The 19,389-nt window shown below is 43.7% G+C and overlaps 1 protein-coding gene across 1 annotated transcript; it reads left to right on the top strand.

Moving 5' to 3' along the window:
• The first annotated feature begins 10,189 nt into the window (after positions 1–10,189).
• Positions 10,190–18,376, top strand: LOC121834882. Its single transcript, XM_042288789.1, has 5 exons — positions 10,190–10,256; positions 12,238–12,341; positions 12,582–12,720; positions 17,831–17,905; positions 18,246–18,376. Exons 1-5 carry the CDS (start codon positions 10,247–10,249, stop codon positions 18,374–18,376), a joined length of 459 nt encoding a protein of 152 aa, XP_042144723.1. The 5' UTR covers positions 10,190–10,246.
• The last annotated feature ends 1,013 nt before the right edge of the window (positions 18,377–19,389 follow it).

Here is a 19,389-nt window from a genome sequence, read left to right as displayed (position 1 = left end):
TGAATGATATATGCTATGAATAAAATGCTAGAAATGAAAAACTGTTTATGTCTAGGAAGGGACGCTGTACTCAGCCTTTTTGCTGGTGGCGCATATGCAGCGGTTGATGCTGTGTCTGCACGATGTCTAGTTTATTATTGGGATTCGAAAAACGGGGTTCGGATTTCTTGCGGACACCCGGTATGTTGTACTGAGTTATACATCTGAGGGCTTTGCGTGTGCATTGATACGTCATTTTTAGGCAGTGTCTGTTTTATTTGATGTTCTAATCGTGTAAAAAAGTATGTTTCTTTTTTTTTTCTTATTTTAGAGATGGCACACCTACCGCCAGTGGCATCTCTGCAGCTAGAGAGAAATCTACAGGCAGTGACACTGCGACAGCTAGGGGGACCTTCACAGCCAGGCGTGCACCTACAGCCGGAGGCACAACCCCAGCCGGAGGCACAACCCCAGCCAGAGGCACAACCCCAGCCAGAGGCACAATCCCAGCCAGTGGCAACACTAGATCCAGAGGCTCTGCCAGCCAATTTCTCTTTCCTGGGTGACGGGCGTGTAAGTCTACAATCTCATACAGCTTCATATAATTCTGACATGTATGTTTCTTGCTCAAATGCATAAATTATTAGATTAATAACTTTCTTACTTCCTTTAAAGAACAACTTGACTAAATTTTATGACAATTTGCTAGTTATTAGACCTCCTGAAATATGAGGTATTCATTTTCAAGAATCTAGCTGGACCTTGATTCTTGGTTCTAATCAAACCTGAGGCCATTTACAGTAGAGATCAGCAAACTGTCACCACTAATTTAGGAGCAGTCTAGACAAAACTGACCATGCAGTATGCTATACAAACTTCACAACATAATTCAGACATTTTATCCCAAAAAGTTCATAAAATACTGAACTTGTTTGAAACTAGTGCCTCTTCATTGTTAGTTAAAGTGCCCCCATCATAATGCTTTAATATTTATTGTTTCCACCTTCAGTATTCGTTTAGGCAACTCTAGAATGGAACTTTACCAGAAATGTTTTTCTCTCCGTCTTTTCTGTTCTATTTTTCTACATGTGTTCCAAGTGGTTACCATATTTGCACATGTTAATTAGTGCCATCACCTGGGTCTGCAAGAGCATTAAGTTATACCTATAGTAGGTTACAAGTCAAGAAGGTAGAGGCTAATGCGCCTCGAAGGGAATCATATATCTCTCCGCCCCCTCCACATCCAATAGCGTCCCTTCGTTTCCGTGACGTGGCGGCCAGCGCGCGAGGAGGGTCTTGCCTTTTTGTACATATTTGCTCTATCTTTCGACTTTGACTTTGCATTGTGGAAGCCACAAGGGGGAGATTAGAGTTTTCCCCCTCCGATAGAAACAAATACGACTTTTGGGGATTAGGTTCCCCCTCTGATAGATACAAAGGCTGCTTTCAGGGGCTTGGTTCCCCTTCCGATGAATACAAAGCTCGCTTTCTTAAAAAGTTGGGGTCGGAGACAAGTAGCCAATATCTATCCATTGAAGCGGAACAAGGAGCGTTTCCAGAGAACTCTTTTTCGACTGCGGAGAAATTTTAAACGTACGCATCATGCTTGTGGGAAGAGCTTCTCCTACCTTCTTTACTTGTAACCGACTATAGCATTTAATATACATGCCTCAGACTTTGCCAATAACCAAGCATAGAATTTTACTGCTGCTGATTGATAAGATTGTTCCAATATTTTCAAGTAACATTTCAGGTGGGGTAAATTGAGTTTCGTTGTAGCTAGTGCCAGAGTTTTGAAAATGTTAGGGCTACTCGTATGTTGCCACATCACACTGATAGGAAAATGTGAGCCAACTGTCAAAATATTACAGGATGGAAGTAGTCTTTCTACAGTTGGAAATAACTGCCTGCTCTCCTATTTCCTCTAACGCTTTTCAGTTCCACCTGAAAGATGGAGTCATCACGTCAAGGGAGCAAATAAAAAAAAATAAAGCATAACAAAAGACCAAGGATTACTATCAAAGATGCTGGCGTCGCAGTCTGGGGAAGCGACACCCTCATGCAGAGGGGTGTCAGTGGTAATTGCGGACCCACCAAGAGGGCATCAGGACAAACTGGCAGAAAACAGCTGACCCCAGAGAAGGTCCAGATTGTGTGTGGTAGGTGCATTGCTTTTTTTAAACACTATTTCCTGCTGAAATCTTATTTAGTATAAAACTTGATTTACTATAAATTGTGTTTTTTCAGCTACACTTGAGTGGTGGGGAGAAGCAAAATCTGTAGCGGTCTCCCACCTCTTTGAAGACGTCCCTAAAATCCTGGGTGAAAAGATCCAGGACCTCAGGAGGGATCTCAAGGATTCTTGCTAATGCAATGTATACTGAAAGGATGTTCAATAAACATGAAAGGGAACGCAGAATGTCTTTGAGCACATATTCCGAGTTTGATTATGCAACATTGAATTGTGTCACAATTAATTGTAGGTGCAGTGCCAATCTGATTTTGAAGTAGTTCACATTAAACTGGGAATCACTTTATTGGTTGTAGCTCATACTAAAATATAATTGATAAATACTTGTGGATATTTCTGCTAAAAATGTCCTAGTTTCCAGCAAGAACTAGCTCCCTTTACAGCTGAAACCACTCCATTTCCAGCTGGAAACAGTTCCGTTTCCAGTTGGAAACAGTTCCATTTCCAGCTGGAAACAGTTCCATTTCCAGTTGGAAACAGTTCCATTTCCAGCTGGAAACAGTTCCATTTTCAGCTGAAAATGAAGCTGTTTCCAGCTGGATTTTTTTCCAGCTGGAACTAGTTTCCAGTTCCATAATCCATTCCCAGCTGGTTCCAGCTGGACTCATTTACACTTGGGTCCAATTAGCTGGCCACACTTCAACCGTGAGGCTGCTAAGCAGCAGCTTGAAATTCAAGTGCGCTCGACGAGGAGCCATACAGCAGCAACCTAATTGCGCCCTACGAGGAGCCATAGAGCCAGAACCCAGTTAAACTTGTGCTTTCTCTGTGCCATGGCTACCAAATGGTAGTGGCTTAAAGACTCTATCAGACTGTTGTCGTCCGGCATGTGTACAGCATGGCGAATGAGCAGCATTGTCGCGAGCAAGAGCCGGGAGTGCCTCCAGGGGTGCTATGTTGCGCTTTTTGCACTCCCAGGAGACTTGGAAGAAGGAAGTGACGTCAATGACTACAGCAAACGCAGATTGGATGTTGACAGAAGAAAGCAAAATCAACATCCAATCTGCATTTGCTGCGTTGTTGACGTCACTTCCTTCTCCCTAGTCTCCTGGGAGTGCAAAAAGCGCAACATAGCCCCCCAGTTTCCGAAGGCCTAGAGCTGCATAGCCACCTCCTAGATAGCTTTCAAGCCTGCGTGTCACGTGACATGATGTCACGTTCCGGAGGCCGGCATGGGCGCTCATTGGATGTGAGTGCCGCGTCAACCTTCGCGTGGGACTATGATAGGAAACAGTCCCACGCGAACGCTGACGCGGCACTCGCATTCAATCAGCGCCCGTGCAAGCCTCCGGGACGTGGCGTTATGTCACGTGACGCGCAGGCTTGTGTTGGCATTGCTCGGAGGCGCTACCTCGCGAATAGTGCCCTGGCACGATTTCCGCCTATGCTGAGTGACATGTCCCCAGCTCGCGTGCTCCCTCTCGTAAATCTACTGTGCGTGGCTGAAACTGCTCGTTAATTATGGCACTTTGATTAGCGAAAACGGACGGTAAACTGTTCACCTGACTGAATCCCTTAAAACAAAAAGAAAAAGAACATGTGGCTTGTCCCAAGCTGGCTATGAGCTAAAGCGCGCAAAAAGACACGAGCTTTGGAACACGAGCGGCAACACAAGCGAGGTAAAACTTGACTATCCTGGAGCGAATGCAACGTGCAAATGCTGCTATAATTTGTTGACACGTACCTCATCAACGTTTGAAGACTTCTTTCCTGCATGTCTTGTCGACCTTGGGACTGTTGCTTGGGAGCCGGGAAATAAATATTGCTTGTAAGGTTTGTAATGCCTTCGTTTCTTGAGGCACCTCTTAGGTCGTTTTGGTGATGATGGCTCCAGGGGCGCATCCCTTATTCTGTCAGCCCCTTTAGCCCCTAAGCCTAAGTAATATTTCGGTCCCAGTGGTACAAGGAGCCCCAACAATAGCAAAGCAGCAGGAACAGAATAGCTAGCGGCAAAGTGTTCTAGTTAGCTTGGCTGGCGGGCACGCTATACTTCGTTTCATTTTATCTGCGAGCGAAGCCAAAGCTAGAAGCGCGAGACCACCGCTTTTTGCATTTCTGCCCACCTCGCGCGCTCGAGCAAAGCCTGAAGGCACGGAGCTTTCGTGCTCGCGCTTCCTGCTTTGCCTTCGCTCACACATAAGGTGAAACGAAGTATAGCAGTATGGTGTACTAGCGGGACGCGGGCACATGTGGACGCGAGGCAGCCATAGCTTGACATCCCTTGCAATGACGCCGAAGTCGACGAAATCAGGAAGCACCGTCTTTTATGAAGTAAATTTTCTACTATTCGGCATAAATTATAGACATAAATTAAATAAATTGTCTGCGGATGTGTGCGGCGAGAACTAGAGCTCCAGACCCCAGTGAGAACCTTGTCTCCTTGTATCCGAATGTCAAGATGAGCACGACCACAATCCAATCCAAACCAATCCACCCTGATCCACTTTGTTTGACTATGGTGCCTGGAACGCGTCTCCGACTGGTGTGTTTACCGGGTTCAAAAAAGTGGTCCCTCGATTTCCGCCTGATGACGTCATAGAAGTGTCATGCTATTGCCTGTTGCGACCCTGGCGGCGCCCCAACAGTTGTGGTATAAGTGGCAGACGCCTGTTCTGCTGCAGGTCGCTTTCCACTGTGACAGTTCACGGAAGCTGGAGCAGCCGGAAGTTGGGACGTCTAAAGGGACGCCGTGACGAAAGCGACACTTGCGTTCGCTCGTGCTTTTCGCCAGCATTTCTACGGTCAACCGCCAGGATCGCGACAGGCAACAGCATGACATTCGCGTCATTTGTTGCCACAATGGGAACACTTTGATGTATGGGCGGGATAGGACGCTAAACACACCAGTCGAAGACGCGATCCAGGCACCATAGTTTTTCTCTTGTTGTGCGCCATCGTCGGCCGTCGTCAACGTGGTTTCTTTTCGTGACACCGAGTTCGTGATGATTACGCACGCGTGTGTGCGGTACAAGGATGACCTCTCTCAAGCAATTGTACCTGTGAACCATATTAAGGACTTTAAGCCGACTGGGCCGAGTGATTTTGTCTACAGCGCAAATTACTACGTGAGATGGACGAACGGGGACGAGGAGAGCGGTGAAGAGGAATATTACAAAGCCAGAATCTTGCTTCTGGGAGGTAACTGAACTTTTTTTTTTTTTACTTTTAGTGATATAATTCGACTTTTGGGAGACCACGGGACATTTCTAGTTATATTATTCCCAAAGTATTCCTCCCAAGTGCAGAGCTATTTTTTTATTATTATTCTTGCAGTCTCCGAGGAAGACGTCGGGGTAAAGATGTCAAAGAACAGAATAAGAATTAAAAAGATATGGGCTTCCGAGTCCTCTGAGGATGAAGTGCCTGAAAGGAGGCAGCAGAGTGCGAAGCAAGAAAAGGTAAGGCTGGTTTTGATGTAATTATATGTATTAAACACCTGGCAACAAACAGCTAGTCCTAAAGATTTCTTATTGTTCCGATTTGCTGGCGCAGAAACGTATGAAGGAAAGGCAGGACACTGCTGGAAGGTCTGGCCTACTAAAGCTTTTAGAAGCAAAGAAGAAGAAAATGACAAGTGCCAACACTAACCTTCACATGAACGAGCAGCCCTGCAGGCTCGACCAAGCGGAGCTAGAAGAGCGGCATGCTCGAGACCGCCGGTCTATTAGGGATTTGTAGATAAAACTCTCCGAAAAGCAGGAAGAATGCAATAAATTGAGAAGACTGAACAAAGAATTCGTTAATAACCATCTGGGTATAGAGACTGGGGAGATAGAACGTGCACATCGCGTCGGCCAAAAGCGCGGGGTAACTGCTCGACCGATTGTAGTGCGCTTCTTAGGCTACAGGAATAGACAAAACGTGCTGAATAACGCCAGTAAACTGAAGCATTTAACTTCATTGAAGGTGTCTATCTCGGAGGACTTTACTGCTAGGGTTTGCCTCCACCGGAGCAAATTGTGGCACTTTAGTAAGCAGTTCAGAGAAAAAAACATTAAAGTGAAACTCGTGAACGACAAACTTTATGCTGATGGCAAGCAATATTCATACTGTTCCGACAGTGACGAGATTATTTTGCTTAACAACTTCCAAACCACAAATTTGGCGACTACTTGACAACCTGATAAAACATCTAGACATGAGTGTGTTGATCTCGGAGTGCTCGTGGCGAATTTTCGTAGTTTTTTACCTAAACAAGATATTTTTTTGTCAACTGTGAATGACACGGACGCAAAAATTGTTATCGGGACAGAAACGTGGCTATATCCGGAGATAAACGATGGCGAATTATTTTTTAATCAATCATTTCATCTATTTCGAAAAGACCGCACACATTCCCGTGGTGGCGGCATTCTTATCGCTATCAGCAAAATGATGGATGCTTCCCTTATATCTTTAGATAGTGAACTAGAAATTTTGTGGGTACGCTTGAGTCACCCTTCGTTGCCCATCATTGTTGGCGCCTGCTATCGCCCTCCAGGCCGAGATAGTACTTTTGTTACGAAGCTGCACGCTTGCATGGAGCAAATTTTTTCTTTATTTCCCAGTAGTACTGTTATTTTTGGCGGCGATTTTAATTACCCCGGGGTCAACTGGAAAGAGGAAGAAATAAACTCTTGGGTGGCCCATTCAGAAGTGTCCAGTTTTGTTGACTTGATGAATAGCTACGGTTTAACTCAAACTGTATTGGAACCCACAAGAAATAATTCTGTTTTGGATCTTGTTTTTACCTCGAGTGCAGAAAATGTAAAATCGGTTCGTATTCTTGAGAAAATCAGCGACCATAACACAGTCCTAGTAGAAATGTCTCTGCCAGTAATAGGTAAAAAAATAACCCCTAAAACCATAAACGTCTACAGTAGAGTTAATGAAAACGCTCTAAACGAGTCCTTTGAGCTGTTTGCTTCGGAATACGAGCTGCATTTTAGCGAAAGAACAGTCGAGCGCAACTGGGAAATGCTCAAAAATGAATTTAGGCGTATAAAGTCTGATTTTGTACCTCAGATGGTTTTAAGGACGAGTGCTGATCAACCATGGTTTACAAATATCCTTAGGAAAATAAATAACAAAAAGAAACGTCTTTATGTCAAAGCAAAAATTACAAACCTTGCGTCTGACTTCACTAAGTATAATGACTGCTGTAAAGAGTTTAAAAGTAACATCAAGAAGGCAAAGGATAAATATTACAAGCAAGACCTACTTAACTTATTAATAAACAATCCCCAAAAATTTTGGAAAAGTATATGTCCGAGAAAAGATGATTCGCTTCCTAAATTGTGCAACGAAGACAACGAAGTGCTAACGAACCTTGAATCAGCTACCGTCTTTAATAACTACTTTGCATCCGTATTTACCTTAGAACAATTACCTGTACCCAGTGATCAAATATGTAAACCAATTAACGTCTACTGTGAACCTATCACTTTTAACCCCTATGGCATTTTGAGTGCGATAGAAAGGCTCTCCCGAAGTTCAGGTACTCGTGATGACGAAATCTGTCCTAAACTTCTCAAATTAACAAAGAACATATCCTGTCGCCTTTTGTGTCGCTTGTTCCAACAATCGCTCGACTTAACTTCCCTTCCCGCAGACTGGAGATTCGGGAGAGTTTTACCCATTTTTAAGACCGGCAATAAAAACGACTCATCAAATTATAGACCCATATCACTAACTAGTGTGCCTTGCAAGATTATGGAACATGTCATCTACTCCCACATTATGAACTATATGTCAGAACATCAATTAATATGTAATAGTCAGCATGGCTTCAGGAAGGGATATTCATGCGAATCCCAACTTTTTGAGTTCGTTACTGATCTACATAACAACTTCCACTCGTCTCACCCTACTGACGCCATCTTCATTGATTTCTCAAAAGCATTCGACACGGTTCCTCACCAACGTCTCCTATATAAACTTTCAAAACTAAACATTCACCCTTCTATTATCCACTGGATCGCTCAATTCTTAAGTAACCGTAACCAGGCTGTCCACCTGGGGCAGGACAAATCACCTAGCCTTCCCGTAATATCAGGTGTTCCGCAGGGCAGCGTTTTGGGTCCGCTTTTATTTCTTATCTATATTAATGACCTTCCTCTCCATATAACATCTTCCATAAGGCTTTTCGCAGATGATTGTGTTATTTATCGTCGTATTACTAAACCTGAAGAGTCTTTAATATTGCAGCAGGATTTAAATATGTTTTCACTATGGTGTAACACATGGCAGATGAAAGTTAATGTCACCAAGAGTAAACTATTAACATTCACTGGCCAACGAACGCCTGCAATACGAAATTATACATTACAAACTCTGCCTCTCGAAAAAGTGTCCAGCTACAAATATTTAGGTGTAACATTTTCAGACGACCTAACCTGGAATACCCACATTAACACTGTAGTTTCTAGTGCTTGTAAATCTCTAGGATATATCAAACGTAACCTTCACAGTACCCCGCATTGTGTTAAACTAACAGCCTATAAATCCTTTGTGAGGGCTAAATTGGACTATGCCAACTTTATTTGGTGGCCGCATCAAGCTTACCTTATTAACAAACTTGAATCAGTTCAGAATAAAGCATCTCGCTTAATTCATATCTCATGACTACTCACGGACATCAAGCGTAACCGCACTTAAAACAAATCTAGACCTTTGCCCACTGGCCGAAAGAACTAAACTTGCTCGTCTTGTCATGTTCCACAAAATCTACTATTCCTCTTCGTCATTCCGAAACCATTACTGCCAACCTCCATCTCACATCTCCTTACGTCGTGACCACAGCCAGAAAATAAACCCTCTATTTGCGAGAACTAATAAATTTCAAAATTCCCCGCTCTCTCTAGCCATCAATAACTGGAATTCTCTTCCTGAGGCTATTGCTCTCGAAAATAATCCAGCTAAATTCCGCGATCTTTGCAAGGCACACCTCAAAAGTGTTTTTCGTTAGTCTAAATGTTTATGTCGGTAGCTAGTCATTAGCTTTTTTTTTTTTTTTTTTTTACCATGATTTGCATCCTGATGCGATTTAACCCTAGCCATTTTTCGGCAAATATTACTATTTGTATTTGTTTGTGAATCTACTTTTGCTTTTGTTTGTTTTTATGTGAGTTTGTATTCTTATCCCCCCTCATGTAATGCACTTCGGTAGAAGTGCCTTTGAGGTATAATAAAATGAAATAAAATGAAATGAAATGAAGCTTCAGGATAGACTACTGAAGGAAATGGAAGTTAAGATATATGAATAATGTATAACCACAATAAATATTCTGATTTCAGGGTTGTAGATTGGGGAATAGCTAGTGCTATATTGTAGAATACCGCGCATTCCCAAATTTGTAAGATCTGAGGAAATACACGCAGTACATTTATATGTAAAATCGATGACCGGACAAGCGCCCATCCTCCATTCTCGCGATTATTTCTAAATTTTGAGTGGGCGCTTGCCTAGTATTTTATGGCAGGTATATAGACCAACTCGCTGTTTACAAACAAGCCCGCGTTTGCCCACACCAGGTGTGGGCACTGCGCATGCGCAGAAACCGAATTCGAGTGAACAGAAGCGTCTGGGCATGCGCAGTGCCGTCGACAGCGCCACCGCAGCTGCGTGACGTCGGGGACGCGTGTTGGTCTATAGTTAAGGCAGCGATGTAGATAAATTATCCAGAGCGTGCTTTTGCTGTACGTGAACATTTGATAACTAGTCTCAGCTTTTCTTGTCCCACGCTTTTGGAGACACTAGGATTTTTTTTGTGAGTTTATATCAATCAATAATCGTCTGACTGTGCCTTTACCTATTTGGATGGTACCTATTGTCGGTTGTTGCAGGCAAGGAAAAAAAGATGGACTCAAGTCCTGTGTTCTCCGCATCAACATCAAGGCAGGCCTTGTGCACTGGTAATAAGCACGTTGAATACATACAAAATATTATAGTAATATAATTTGTTGATATTTGCAGGGACGGAAAGGTACCAGGAAAATGCAAGTCCTGTGGTCTCGGTATCTTTGCCGACACGGGCCATGTCCGGTGGCAAGTGAATTTGTTGTTTCTTTAATTTATTTATTTAGAGTTCTCCGAAACAGCTGAAGAGTCTAAAGACATGCATGAAAAGAAACAAATATGGGAAGTCATCCACAAAGTTGTGCATGATGCTGTTAATGTCATTACTTAGTATTGATTTTCCTGTACCTTATGGAGCAAGCCTTATTTTTTTTTGCACTTTTTATCCTAACATAATTTGTGTTTCATCACCGTAATTCAGAATGCAGACTGCTCTTAATGACATTGGTCATCATGTTTTAGACATTTCTTTTGATTTTGATGTGTTTGAAAGGAAAGTGAAGTGGTCCTGTATTTGAGGAAAAACATTTTAATAGTCTTCATTTGGCCCCTAGGATCACAAATATCTAGATTATTTTTCAATTTGGTGCACGGAGGCTGCAGAAATTAATTTTCTAAGTACTGCTGAGGCCCCTCCTTCTCGGGGCGTGACGTCATGTTGGGAGTTTTCGAAACCTCCGCTCTCACACATCTACACCGCATAACAAAGCTATACACTGCTTGCATAGGTCTTCCTATTTTCAAAAAGGTAAGAAAGAGATGTGGCAACTGGTGTCAGTGTAGGGGGAATATACCTTGCAAGCTTTCAATTGCACCCTCTGCCCACACGAGCGACACAAGCTTGGCGGCCCAAATATCCTAGTATTATGTCACGACTGGTCAGTCGTTTTTCATGTTTTCTTGCTTTAAGATACGTCTTTGGGAAAAACGAACATGATATCCAGATTCACGGAATAAAATATGCCAGAATTCACTTTCAACTAATTTGTTTCAAGAAGTGTTTCAGGAGACTCTATCTGCCTTTTCCCACAAGTCTGTTTAGTGTTCATATTGTTTCTTGTATTTTTGCACATGTTTGTATTAATGTTCGATTTTAACTCTTATTTTCACTTGAGAGAAATATCAGTGCACCACACAAGGTTTTATAGCTGTTCATGGTCACCATGAAAAAATTAAGTACTATTATTATTATTAAACATTTTAAAACGCATAAAACAAATAACATTGGTGTTAGTTGACTTGTCATAGATAAGCTGCATCCAAATCAAGAGAGTTTGACATTGTGAGGAAAGTGGGTAAAAAAGGATTGTGGACCTATTTTGTCACCAGGGAACATGAAATATAATATTGGGTAGCCAAGGGGAGTCAATAAGAGCAATGAGTATTTTTTATAGGATCACCATATAACCAACTAATCATCTTTCAGAGAGAGGCAAGCAACGAAGAGTATACACGTCTGCTAGTACAGCCTCTGGGCGTCGCCATCTTTGCTAGCTGGAGAGCGTGGGTTGTGCCATAATCTGATTACGATGCCTTGGTAAAGCGCCGTAATCGGATTATGGCGTGGCCCACGGCATAGCCCAGCTAGCAAGATGCATAAGCACTTGCAATCGTGCTTATGTGGTACAATTAATCTGGAGAAGTCAGTGTTATTTTTTACCTTATGGGGGCTGTTTGTCCAGTGCATCTGACCGTTAACCTGAGCTCTTTAAACGAATGCTGAACAGACATGTATATTTCGCAAAATAAAGCCGCAGAAGCGTTAAATGGGATGCTACAAACTTTAAAAAGTCACTTGTACACCAATATCTCAAACGGATGGCCATCTTTTTGGGAAGGAAGGACGCGATCAAGCGAGGTCTCTGACGTCACAATCCTCCTGGAGCTGTTGAGATTGAGGGGAAGCGGCCTCGCCCTTCTCCTCGCTTCGCTAGCTCAGGGGAACGAAGCGAAGAGGAGAAAGAATGAGAATAGTGACATCACATATCTCGTCAGCTGTGTTCAGTCGTGCCCTTCTTTTTCAGAAATACGGCCATCCGTAAGAGATACCACTGTAGGAGTGATGTGTATGGGAACTACAGCGACCTGCCTATCACTCCAGCCTTGTTTTGTGAGCTCCAAATTTAGTGCATCCAGTCATACTATAAAAACGATTTCACTCCCCCTCAAGAGCCCAAGGGAAGGAGTATTGGTGAGCCACAGCCTGTGGAAGACGCTGCAGCACCTGACCGCCAGGAAGGCTCCCAATCATGTGCAACTGGCACTGAAGACATGGTAAGGACACCTTGCTTTTGAGGTTTGAACAGTGCCCTTAGGAACATGTGTTCAGGAACTGTCCTAACAACCCTGGCTAATTAGCTCAATCTCTTTAGAGTCCTCATTGATTTCTTGTTTCTGTGTAATTGACAATGTACGTTAATTTATAACAAAACCTTCAAACTTACAAGCCACGGTCTTGGCTCGTCGTAGTATCTGAACTTTGTTTAGTAACATTAATTTAATTTCTTTTTAAAGGTAGACCTTGGCAGAGGCGTCTTCATCAAGTCCTCTGCATGGAGAGAGGTCAGCAAGGCTGCAAAAAGTTCCCTTTTTGTAAAGGAACTGGCTGCGGCCCTCTATGGGCAAAAGGAGCTCATGGAGAGATCGGCCAAGGGTAAGGTGTAGCCTTAAAGGGACCATGAAATGACCTTTTTACTTTTTGCAGATAACTTTTACATTAAACCGTCAATGTTCACTGAATGCCGAACAGGCATCCGTTTTCGTCTCGGTTTATTAACTTCTACACAAAAAATTAGTGAAATATCGACTTTTTCATTCTCTCCAACTGACCGCAAAACAAGCCGTGACGTGAACCGTTTCCGGAACCGGAAGTTCTCTCGGCAGTAGGAGAATGGGAGTGTTAGCGGAAACGAGTTGGGGTGCGCCGGTAGGTTTTACTGCGCTGATGTCACCGACGTATTTCCTGAATCGGCGCCTCTCATCGCCGCATCGCAGCTGAGCGAAATTCAATGAGATATGTTGCGCTACAGCGACAGCATGGGACTAGTCCCATACGCCGGTATGCTTGTTGAGAAGTGCAGCGAGTTTTCCGGTGAAGACTCCAGAAGTCAACCACCCTGTCATTGTTGGCAGAAGGGCCGGCCCGTGTCAGTCGTTTGCAAAGCGACGTAGATGGCGTTTTTCGCGGCCTCGGAGATGCAGGAGCGAGCCGACGTTAAAAAAGATACGTTTGAACTACGAGTGTCAGCAAGAGCCACGTAAATACCTGTTTACACTCGGAGCTGACGCGTGCGCTCGATGGAAGTGCTGTATTCGCGCTGTTTGTAAGCGCTTCGGGACCGTTCTTTTACGATTGCAACTCGATACTGACGCGACACTCGGCAAAGAAAGGTTAAAACCGGAACTGTTATAGCTCGACAGTGACGTGCAGTCTGTCAGAATAAAAATGGCATACCAATAACAAAGTGTACATACCGTGTTACGAAGGTAATCCATACGGCGTTTATTTCAGCTCTATATCACACAAAACAAGAAGATAGAATCGACGAGAGTCCCTTTTCGACGAGTGTTCGTCAACACTGCCTCGGAAAACAAGGGGAAGAGATTGACCTCACCTCTTAATCTAGAATTGAGGTCAGTGATCAAACTATAATACGGGAAGGGTCCACAAGGGTCGCGCGGGCATATTCCATTTAGCACGCCAGCCGGTCGTAGGCAGACGGTCTTGCGACGAAGCAACGCAGCGCCGAGTCGGAATGCCTGCTAGGCCTATACACTCCGTGCGACGCGACTGGCGCTCCGCCGCGCGGCCGGTACCGAAGGTAGGCAGTGAGAATCCCAGAGAAAACGAAACCGAAACCACGCCGCGTACGTTGGTACGCATTGAAGTCGCAGTGGTGCGGTTGCGCTGGGTTCACAGCATGAAGTGCTTGCTGCCTGTGCTGCGTCATTAAGTGCTTCAATATTTATGCGCCGTATCTCGTGGAGACAAAGTTTCACAGTTTTTCACCTCGCCGATGTTTTGTGGAAAAGCGACAACGATGGAGCCGTGCCGTACGACACGAGAAATTTGGTCTCCCGATCATGTCTGCCACTGTGTCGGCACGGCTGACATATTCTAGCTACACTGCCGCTTTGCGCCTTGCGTTTATTTTCGTACCAGTAACGCCTACATCTGTTAGCGCCGATGGGACGAACTGAAACGCCATCCCACACTCGCGGGTATGCAGTGCCAATCTCGTTGGAGGAATGCCCTCCAATGAAGTTTCGTCCCCATCGTACGTGTCGATGATTATTCCGGACAAGTATGGCACGCAATCTGTACTTTATGAAGAAAGATTCGAACGGTAAAAAAAGTGACAAATATAAATCTAAAGAAAACAACAATGAAACTCGGAATCACTGGAGAATCGACGTTTGAGTATGGAAGTTTATGTGGTGTGCTTTCTTTCTTGATCAGCCTCCTTTCGGATGTGGAAACGCTGACACCAAGAGTTCTGTAGACAACATTTTTTTTTCTCGGCTTTAGAGCCACCTATTGCAAAGTGGTTCGAACTGGAATTACCCCACTGGTCCCTACCTACCTGTAAAGTGTGCACCTCCCACGATGAGTGGTATTATCTGACAGCCTTTGACGGTCAAAGCCAGTTCCCATTTAGTTACGCCGCCCAAACTAAACTTACACCTGGTTTCGCTATGCCAACTCTTTTTGTTATAATAAGTGTTGTGCCAAGTGACGGTCATGTCAAAGTACCCGTGCGCCGAAAATCAGCACCTCGCACAACAGGTTATTACACAACAGCAGACCGCAATAGCCCTTGGCGGCCAAACCGTGTTTTGGCCGACAACTTTGTTTTCTCGGCTTTGGAACCACCTTTCGTAAAGTTGTTTCAATTGGAAGTACAGTCCACCCTAGTCCCTTCCTACCTCTAAAGTCTCCACCTCCCCCGACCAGTGGTATTCTCTTGACAGCCTTTTCATGGTCAAAACCGGTTCCCATTGAGTTACGCCGCTCAAACCAAATTTTCACCTGGTTTCCCTATGCCACCTTTTTTTTTTTTTGTATAATAAGTACTGTGTCATGTTACTGTCAAGACCAAGCACCTGTGTGCCCAAATCTGCGCTTTACACAGCCCGCTATAACACAACATTTTGGGTCGAATATTGGATATCCCGTACAGCTTTATTTCTTTATTCATTAGAAACCTAACTTTCACACCTGCTGTCTTAAAGAAACTTGGCACTCTTCGTGCACAAACTTAGTGAACATCTCACTCGCCTCCAAATATCATCGTTCCAGCAGTCCTAGGTTTACAGCGACGAGCGAAATAAATTTCCCACCCAGAGCAATCAGGTGGCGGCCGTCTTGTTTTTCGGAAAATTGCTCCAACTCCTTTTTCGGCCGCAACTAGAGAAATTACCCCTAATAACGACTCAAACTCAATATATAAGAAGTGGAGAACAGCTAGATGCCCTTCTTAGGTCTACCCCAGTACTCATGCAACGTCACCCTCGACTTATCGGCTCAAAAAGCAAAAGTTTCGTCCGTGCGCGCTTCCGTCGACACAGCTTGGCATGCGAAAAGGCGCCGCAGGCTGCTGAACGCGCCTCACAGTCGAACGCCAGCTCCTCCGCTAGCGGCGCTGCGCGCGTTTTTCAAAGCGCCCCCTATAGTTCCCGCACTCCTCGGAGTCGGTGGATCCAGCGTTCTTGTTCGTCATGGTCTGTTTTAAGTACTGTTTTCTTGCTGCTTGAAGTCGGCACGCGCGGGAAGAACACGTAGAAAAATAAACGTTCAGTCAGTCAGAGTTTTGAGAGGAAGGAAAACAAAGAAAATAAACGTTCGTCGCTGGCCGCCACCCAAGTAACTGTCGGCCCTGCCCTACTGCGCACGCGCAGTAGTTGCTTCGTTTACCACACGATAGATGGCGCCTGGCTCTCAGCATTATCAAATTTGGCAATTTTCGCCACACATCTCTAATTATGCCACAAAATGTGGATCTGAATATTATTTAACAAAACTTTTAGGAAACATTCGCCGGCTATTTGATGTTTACGATCGCGGTGCTGGTGAGGTAGGCTCTTACCCAATAGGCGACCTGGATTTAGCTGACGTGCTCCATTTCCGCGGATGCATCGTAGTGAACAGGCGAAGGAAGGAAGGCGCAAAAGAGTCCAGTTTTCTTTTAAAAGTTCTATAGCAAATAATTTTTTTTTGGCTCCCTATTTTTGTGTTTTTGTGTTTCTTTTGCAGTTTGTCCTGTTATGGCTTTAAAACAATGCATTTAAAGCAATTTTACATGGATACTGGACAGGTGGCTTTAGTAAAATATGTGACATAATAGCTGGTGGCACGCAATAAACCACAGGTGAAGAAAGTGCACAGCAGACGTTTTCGTAATGGAGATGTATTAAGTAAAAATAAGGGCATGAAGCACATCCCCATGGCTTGGTCATTCCAGATAGACGTTACCATGCATTCTGAGGGCATAGGAATTCAGCTCATTCGGTGCCTACATCTTGAGGAGTGTCAGTGGTACATTCAGTTGGTGGTTGATGATCTAAAGGAAAGCTTAGGCCTAAGAAGAACATTGAGTTTAGAACCTCTTTTCATAGTTTTCCAACTCCTGATTTCAAATACTGTAAACATCTTATTTTTTGCGGGCTCAATATTTCGCAATTTAGGTCAAAGCTAAATTTTTGGAATAATTCACAGGTTTTAATTTTTGCGACTTAGTGGGATCTCAATATAGGTTCCAATGTTTTTACATTTGACCGGAATTGTTCGCAAAACCTATTTTTTGCGAAAACTGGGTCCTTGCAAATGTTAAGTCGTTTATAGTATTGCACTGAGATGGGGCAGATATAAACATAACCAGCTGTTATTTCTCTAGAAATGGGAAGAAATGACGTAGGGGCGAGCATTATCCGACATCGCTGACAATATCACATTAGCTAGTTTTTCTGTTGTCCTTTCCTGCGCTTGGCACCAGTGGCAATCAGTACGTCGATCGACATTTTATCAAAAAGTCTTTCCATTGACACTGCAATGTTTGATATACAATTTGTATCGTCGAAACGATTTCGTGTTCCGTCGGCATGGCTTGCCACGTTTCATTGACAGCTTCTTTTTTTATTATTAGCAGTGCCTAACGACCTCGGCAATGGATGCAAGCTGTCTGTGCGCCTCTAGATATAGGCCTCATGGCTATTTTGTAGCTTAGATTGCCAAGAATCTTGGCGGCGTACGCTGGAGCTTGATATTATATTACTTTTTCCCAAGTGATAGCTAGGGGTGACTGCGCTTAGCGCAGCCTGTTTGAAGCATAGCTTGCCGCAGCCTACAAACAGCATTTCTCTAAACCTCCAGCGAGATAAATGAATCCAATAATAAAATCCACATAGTGAAAAATATTTTGTCGTCAAAACGTTGCTGTTCACAAAACAAGTTTCTATGAAACATAACAGTGTCGACAAAACGTGTTTTTTTGAAACATTGTCCTTGAAACATTTCAACAAATGCGCGTTGATGAAACAATAGACCTACTTGGCAGACTAAGAATTCAGAGCTCTGGTACAACTTTAAGATCCACATAATCGTCAATTACTTATAAAAAAATTTCCATACTCGGAAATTTGAAGTGCTCTGGATCCAAACAGTCTCCTGGGAGTCACAACTGCTTCAGCTTTTCTTTCAGCTTGCATTGTCGATGAGCATAAACTCTCCTGTGCATTAACTTTTTCTTAATTCATATTGTTTCAAGGCAAGCACTCACCCAGATTTCCGAATGAACCGAGGAAAAAGCCAATCTCTCCCGTGAAGCTTATGGTCATGCAAGGTAAGTGGCTGATGTAATCATTGGTCACCCATGTTGTTTCATATTTTATGGTATATGAAAGCACAAATGTAGTCCATAATTTTGAAACATTTTGGCACATTTGTATTTATATGTTAGTGTTGTTAATTTTAAAAAGTGAGTCAGCGATCGCCAGCCATACTTAAACAATTTAGCCTCATGCGTGAGTACCACTCGCTACAGGTAAATTGCATAGTGTAATTTCATGCTGTTCTTTCTTGTCATTCATTATATCCTTATATGGTCCCAGGCTCGTAGTAAAAATTTAAATTGTGTTCTAAGTGGCAAACGACCCATTGTATGCGACAGTCATTTGCCCTAGACTGCTACAAAAAGCGCCTCAAGGACATGGGCATGCCGGAGAACCTCGCGGCTGAAGCCTCGGGCAAAGACGTGACAGGTCTCATCACTGAGAAAATCGGGGACCTCAGGAAGCAGGCAAAGAGGTATTAAATAATATAGTAGTTTTTGTTTATCTAACATGTTCAAGCAATTCTAAATCTGCATGCATTTATAATTGCTTACTACGGCCTTAATTACTTTAGGGCAGAAGCTGCTGCTGCAGCCGCTGCAGCTAATGCTTCGAAGGAAGCAGCTCCCATGGAAGCAGACTGAGGGCGGAAAAAAGGTAGGAATAAATCAAACGTTTCCTCCAAATTTCTCTGAAAATTATGTTCCAACATATCGTAAAATACCGTGGAAGCATCTACTTCGTTCAAGTGCCCCACTATTAACATTTCCCAAACTTAGGAATTATGCAAATTATATGTTAAGCACCCGGTTTGACTGGACAAGCACCCATGTCTAGCTTAACCCAGTTTTTACTGGAAGAGGGGTGGGCACTCCCCCAATATTTTATGGTAGTTCTTGGCTCGATGATTTGTTGTAATCTTATTTATTGCAGGAAAAGAAGTTCACACCGAGAAAGGACTGCACTCTATATAAATAAACAGTGACTAACCTTGCCTTTTGGTGCTGTTTTAATAGGTTTCTCTTTGGTCCTTCCTTTTATGTTCCAAATAGAGTAAACCAACGAAGTCCAATTAGTAGTTCCAAACAGCTCCAATGGGATTCTATGATCGTGCAGTAGAGTAATTTCTTGGTGAAGGGACCATAATGATTTGATTTTGGAAAGGTAGTGAGAACTAACTGCAAAGCCACTAAAACCATCTGGCTCTCCGGTATTACCTAATTAGAACTAACCAGCCCATCGTGGTTTCCTAATGGGGTTCTAATGGGAACTCATTGCCTCCACAATGGGAACCAATTGACCCTGTCCAGTTGGAACCAATTGGCACACCAGCTGGAACTAATTGGCATGCCAGTTGGAGCCAATTGGTCCTGTAATGGGCACCAATTAGGTTTTTGGACACCAGCCAGTTGGTTCCAATTGGTGTGCCAGCTGGAACCAATTGGCACTCCAACTGGAACTGATTGGCACTCCAACTGGAACCGATTGGCGCTCC

Source organism: Ixodes scapularis, unplaced genomic scaffold, assembly GCF_016920785.2.
Source record: "Ixodes scapularis isolate PalLabHiFi unplaced genomic scaffold, ASM1692078v2 PGA_scaffold10__122_contigs__length_95168666, whole genome shotgun sequence".
Classification (NCBI taxonomy): domain Eukaryota; kingdom Metazoa; phylum Arthropoda; class Arachnida; order Ixodida; family Ixodidae; genus Ixodes; species Ixodes scapularis.
This window is presented reverse-complemented; position numbering and strand designations above follow the sequence as displayed.

Bases quoted from the DNA above. Each gene is read 5' to 3' on its own strand.
- LOC121834882 (XM_042288789.1), top strand. The intron at 12,721-17,830 runs GTAAGGTGTAGC...TATTGTTTCAAG, and splicing joins CATGGAGAGATCGGCCAAGG to GCAAGCACTCACCCAGATTT. The intron at 17,906-18,245 runs GTAAGTGGCTGA...CATTTGCCCTAG, and splicing joins GAAGCTTATGGTCATGCAAG to ACTGCTACAAAAAGCGCCTC.